Source organism: Salvelinus alpinus, chromosome 26, assembly GCF_045679555.1.
Source record: "Salvelinus alpinus chromosome 26, SLU_Salpinus.1, whole genome shotgun sequence".
Taxonomy (NCBI): domain Eukaryota; kingdom Metazoa; phylum Chordata; class Actinopteri; order Salmoniformes; family Salmonidae; genus Salvelinus; species Salvelinus alpinus.
The window spans coordinates 22,993,878-22,999,319 of record NC_092111.1 but is presented as its reverse complement, the minus strand read 5'-3'; the positions used below and the strand labels follow the sequence as shown (position 1 = coordinate 22,999,319).

General features: G+C 42.0%; 1 protein-coding gene across 1 annotated transcript in view; it reads left to right on the top strand.

Moving 5' to 3' along the window:
* The window catches only part of LOC139554964 (iroquois-class homeodomain protein irx-4-A-like), a 4,126-nt gene extending 1,411 nt beyond the window's left edge, over nt 1-2,715 (top strand). The window contains exons 3-6 of the mRNA XM_071368292.1: nt 1-25; nt 345-507; nt 807-975; nt 1,447-2,715. The exon at nt 1-25 is cut by the window's left edge and continues 85 nt beyond it. Of these exons, the coding sequence (XP_071224393.1) occupies nt 1-25; nt 345-507; nt 807-975; nt 1,447-2,042 (953 nt within the window). The 3' untranslated portion in view covers nt 2,043-2,715. The remainder of the gene's footprint in view (nt 26-344; nt 508-806; nt 976-1,446) is intronic.
* The last annotated feature ends 2,727 nt before the right edge of the window (nt 2,716-5,442 follow it).

The window sequence follows — 5,442 nt, the reverse complement described above, 5'->3', positions numbered from 1 at the left end:
GGCAGTATCCATATGACCGATATGGGTATGTCTACTAAACATGTTATCTGTTTCTAAATAACTTGTAATTCTTGTAAACATCAAAATATGATCTAAATAGGAGAAATAGGAATAAAGCATGCGTCATTGATGCATAGCATAGTTCCATTTACACATGCATATCTCTTGGACATATAATATGTCAAACATCAAGTACAAGGAGGAAAAAATACAATATTTGAAAACGAAGCTCCAGCACATCTTAGATCCATTAAACATAATGTGAAAAATGCAATATTTGGAAGAGTTTCTCTGTCAAATTCACCCCTATTCTGACACCACTCCCCTCACCTCCCTTCTCCCAGGTATGGGTCATCAGTGGACAGTGCCGCAGCACGGAGGAAGAACGCCACCAGGGAGACCACCAGCACTCTGAAGGCCTGGCTGCAGGAGCACCAGAAGAACCCATATCCCACCAAGGGAGAGAAGATCATGCTGGCCATCATCACCAAGATGACACTTACACAGGTAACAACTGGCTCAGTGTTTGGGGATGAATATGTTAGTTGGAGCTCTTCTGAACTTATCATGTGTTACAGTACATGCACGATCGAGGAGTACTAGGCACTGGTTAATCACAGAAGAAGATTACATCCCACAGAAATGTGTCTTCTGCTTTATCCTAAAGCCTCCTAAAGACCCAAATACACATACATACGATGCCCCTGGAGCAGGTTTAGGGGTTAAGTGCCGTGCTCAGGGCCACAACAGTAGGCTTGGGAATTTATCAAATATGTAATGATTTATTAATGTGTTTGCTCATTCAGGTGTCCACGTGGTTTGCCAATGCACGGCGGAGGTTGAAGAAGGAGAACAAAGTCACATGGTCACCACGAGCCAATAAAAGCTCTGATGAGAGGGGCTGTGAAGATGACAGTGATGGTGTGGAGGGATTGCAAGAGGAGGAGCCAATCAAACGCGAGATAGATGTTGATGGTGAGTGCATGTGTACCATAGATTTATATCATTAACTAGACGAACCCATTAACATGCTACCCGCTCTCACAGTCAACTCAGAATTAGATGTTCATCCATGTTTCTCAAACTTGAAATTTGGAAGTTGTTCCAAATGTCAAATTTCGAAGTGTTTATGGTTAAGTTCAGGCAGTAACTCCAAATTCTTAAAGTGAGGCATTAACTCTGAATGGTTAAGGTAATGGTTAAGGTATCGCTGGATTCAAACTTGCAACCTTTGGAATCAGAGGCAGATGCTTACTGTTTCCCCTAGTGGATGGTTTCCATGTAATTTCCCGACATCCTCAGACATGGATGGATGTCGAATACTGACTGGTATCACGAGTGACCTGGCTGTTAAAATGGCTTCCCATTAATTTATATGGAAGTTGCTTTCTATCCGTCCTGTCAAATTTGTGATTGTTATAACATCTATGTATTTTTTGGTTGTAGACTCTGTAACGGGGAGGTGTGTGGACCTAAAACAGAGTGACCTGGAGGACTTTGATCTGCTGGAGTCAGATGGTTCTGACTGCAACCCTAAACACCGGTTTCACACCAAAGACACCCCAGTACACACACCACCGGACCAGCGCCACCACCCCAAAGACCCTTCCAACAGTCCACTCACACATACCCCAGACACACTCCGACACGGGAATGAACGGTTGCCACAGTCAGCAGATTGCCTCAAAAACACACCAGACCACGACCGAACAACCAACTCATTCTACACTGAACGGGACCTGCGAAGTACAGAGAGCAGCAAACCTAACATCTGGTCCACTGCACAAACTGCTACTATCCAACCTGAGTTCCCTCCATGCATGCACACAGCCACCCCCAGCGAGTCCCTCTCCCCAGGGGGGTATCCGACTGAAGTACCCCACCTGAAGGTGAGGGCGGCTGAGCAGCAGGACTCGCCGGTCGCTACTCTGAGAGATTGGGTGGACGGGGTCTTCCACGACCCGCTGTTCAGACAGAGTTCCTTTAAACCTGTGCTGTCCAAGTCAGCCATGGACAGGGTGTGGATTGGGTTAAATGGATAGGCGATGGAAGGCAGAACTCTGTTGAACATGTTACCTCGTCTCTGCAGTATGTATCGACTTCCTTAGAGAGACATACAGAGACTGCTATCCTCTCACCATTTGAATTAACTCAACCTGAGCAGAAGGCTATCTGAACTCCTTATGATACTACATGCTTCCATGCCTTTTTTTGTTTTAGAAAAATGTCAATACATTAATGCACATAAACGTCAGTATAATGACTTTATAATGTCAAACATCAGAACAATGACGTTTTGCATAAATATCAAATTCAGACTACTTTCACTTTAAATGCATTTTTAAATGAGTGGAAAAAAGAGGGATTCAATCCCTTTGGACACTAAGAAAAGCAAAGTAGTAGCCTAACTATTCTCCCAGTAAAATGATCCCCACATTCAACAGATTAGAAAGTTCTGGATTGTTGAATCACTAAAACACACTGATAATATGTTGTTTTATGATCTGGGAAGTGGGGACACAGAGTATCCTAGTGGCTTACACCTTTTCCAGACCTGTTATAATAACCTGAAGCATGACAGCACAATGTTTCCTCTTAAACCAAGTAGTGCATAATATACAGTATGTTTTGCTTATGATCACATCTGATAGACATATTTCACACTTCTTGCACTAAAGTCCAATTGCAGTTGTTGAGTCACGGAAATAAACACTTTTTTTTTGCAGAAAGATGTTCTCTGTTGAGTGTGATTTCTCCTTGCGTTCGCTCTCCATGGTGCTGAAACAGGGTGCGTTGTTGACCAGCCTATAGCCTACGTTTTGCAAATGCAACTATCTTACATTTGTTATTAAGGCAAAATTGAAAGGATTAACCTTTATGGGTGCCTTGTGTTCGCTCTCCATGGTGCTGAAATTGTGTCGAGTAAACCAACATCTACTAAATCACATGCGCATATATCAGAGCCTAGTAATGACATTAAATATATATATATATATATATTTATATTTATATATATATATATATGTATATAATAATAACCATATTATTACCTATTATATTTCTAGGTTTATTTTACATTTTGTATTGAACTTTCAATTTCCTCCAAGACTAAATATTTTGCACATATAGTTCCTCAATTAATGCACCTTGGAGTGCGAGAGAGAGTGTAGGATATTTCTCCCTCATTTATGTGTGTGTGTGTGTGTGTGTGTGTGTGTGTGTGTGTGTGTGTGTGTGTGTGTGTGTGTGTGTGTGTGTGTGTGTGTGTGTGTGTGTGTGTGTGTGTGTGTGTGTAAAAGGCGGCAAGCTGGGCATCGTTGAGCCGTGACTAATTCCAACACAGAGGACAGGGCTGCTAAATTGTTAAATCGATGCCACTTCCACAGCGGGCCCAGATATAGCAGCAATCAGCGATGCGTCTCTTTTCATTAGGCGGCTTTTGACTGCATCAACCTGGGACCATGAGCTGCGCATCCACCGCTCTCTAAACGGGTCATGATAAAATATACTCCATTATAGAATATACTCCATTAGCGAAGAGTTGAGCTCCTTAACACACTTCTTAATCTAATAGCTTTATCTCCACTGACTTCATGCAATATCTTCTTATTATCCCACTGAAGGGATAGGAGTAGCCTAGGCCTAACATTTTAAGAGATCCATGACATGATGCCATTCAACCCGAGGGTTGAGTGAGACTTTTCAACAGTTTGAATAATACATGGCATGAGAGGAATCGAATGGATGAATAATATTGATACAAATCAGTTAAAATTCGATCTGGTAAACATCTTGTAAATATATATAGTAAAGGCCTACATCATGGACTTCTTTTGATTCTTTGAATTACCCCACCCATCATATAATTATCACTTTATAAGATGCTTCATTAATGTCGTTGCATCAAACCAAATTAGTAAGATATAACATTATAGACCTAGAGCAATAGCTTTCCCACCCTAAAATCCTACAATATCAACAAAACCTTAAGTTGTCAAAAACAATAAATTATTCAACATAACTTCACGAATTTTAGGCTTCCTAAAATGTTCCATAAACACTTCCTAAATAAGAGTTGAAGAACAATTATGGGGTCCAGGATGGATAAACTACTTTTCCCTCTCTCTTCCTTTCTCCTGCGTTTTCGGTTTAGGAAAGATAATAAAGTATTCAACAGAGCCGAGATCTTCCGAGGCCTTGTATGGAATTAACCATTTCAGTCTAAATAATTCAAGAAGTATTCAACCGAGAATTCCATTCTTTTTCTGTTTCATAAATAAATTAGATTTAAGATGATAAATAATGACATCTGGCTCTTCCTGTAAAGTTTACTTTCTTGAGCACGATGAATGGAGCCATAATATAACAAACAATCCTCTAGTCTTATTCACAGAGAGCTAACTAAGGATTATAAAAGTGGTATGGTGATTAGACTATACAATAGACAATCTCTGAAATGTTGCTCTAGGCTATCATTCCATTTTATTCAATTGCAATTTGTGAGATGATAAACTCCCAACCCCGAATGAGAACTCTACAATGAGCCAAAGCACACAATAATACGCATATATCGAAAGGTTCAAAATTAACCACCCCCAAAGTTCAGTGTGCTTATATCATCCATGCCGTTTAGCTCTGAGGTGAGAGGAGATGTGAGGGCAAAGATATGAAGCGATGGGAGGAGAGAGGGAGAATGCGCTTAACGGGACTGGAGTACCTGTTTGCACCCTCATCTGCTGCGGGGACAGGGGCCCCAAGTACTGGAGAGCACTAGCCTATCTTGCAGAGCACTGCACTGCTGAGTGGCAACTTGAAGGTTTTCTCACTATGGGTTATGTTCAATACTGCATTGGTTCCATGTCTCTGTCTGTCCAGTTGAGATGTGAATCCGTTCTCCAACCTCTCTTTGTCCTTTCTCCCTCTTTACCCTTCTCTGACATCCTCTGTCTTTCCTTCCATTCCTTTCTCCTCTCCTCCTCCTCTCTTACAGTACCTCTACTCTTGCTAAATTCTCTCATCCTTTCGCGCCTCTCTCCTTCCTCTCTGTCATCTCCTCCTCTCCTCTCACCCTTTCTTCTACCCCCTCCTCTCCCCCTTCAATTCCCCCCTCATCAACTTCAACCATAGACACAGTCTAGACACACAAACAATATATCCCACCCTGCCTCTCGTCTCTCCCTCTCTCTCTCTCTCTCTCTCTCTCTCTCTCTCTCTCTCTCGCTCTCTCTCACTTCTCTCACACGACACCATGCTCTGTGGGCCAGATAATGCAATTAAGCCATAGTGTGTTTAATGCCCCAGTCTAGTAGAGCAGCAGAGACAGGTCGGACCTGATGTTAGCTTGTCTGTTTCACACCAGTAAATAAAACAGCCCACCCACTGCACACCCTGTGGGGACGGATCATGCAAACATTTATAGGCAAGCATCTGTCAAATGCCTGA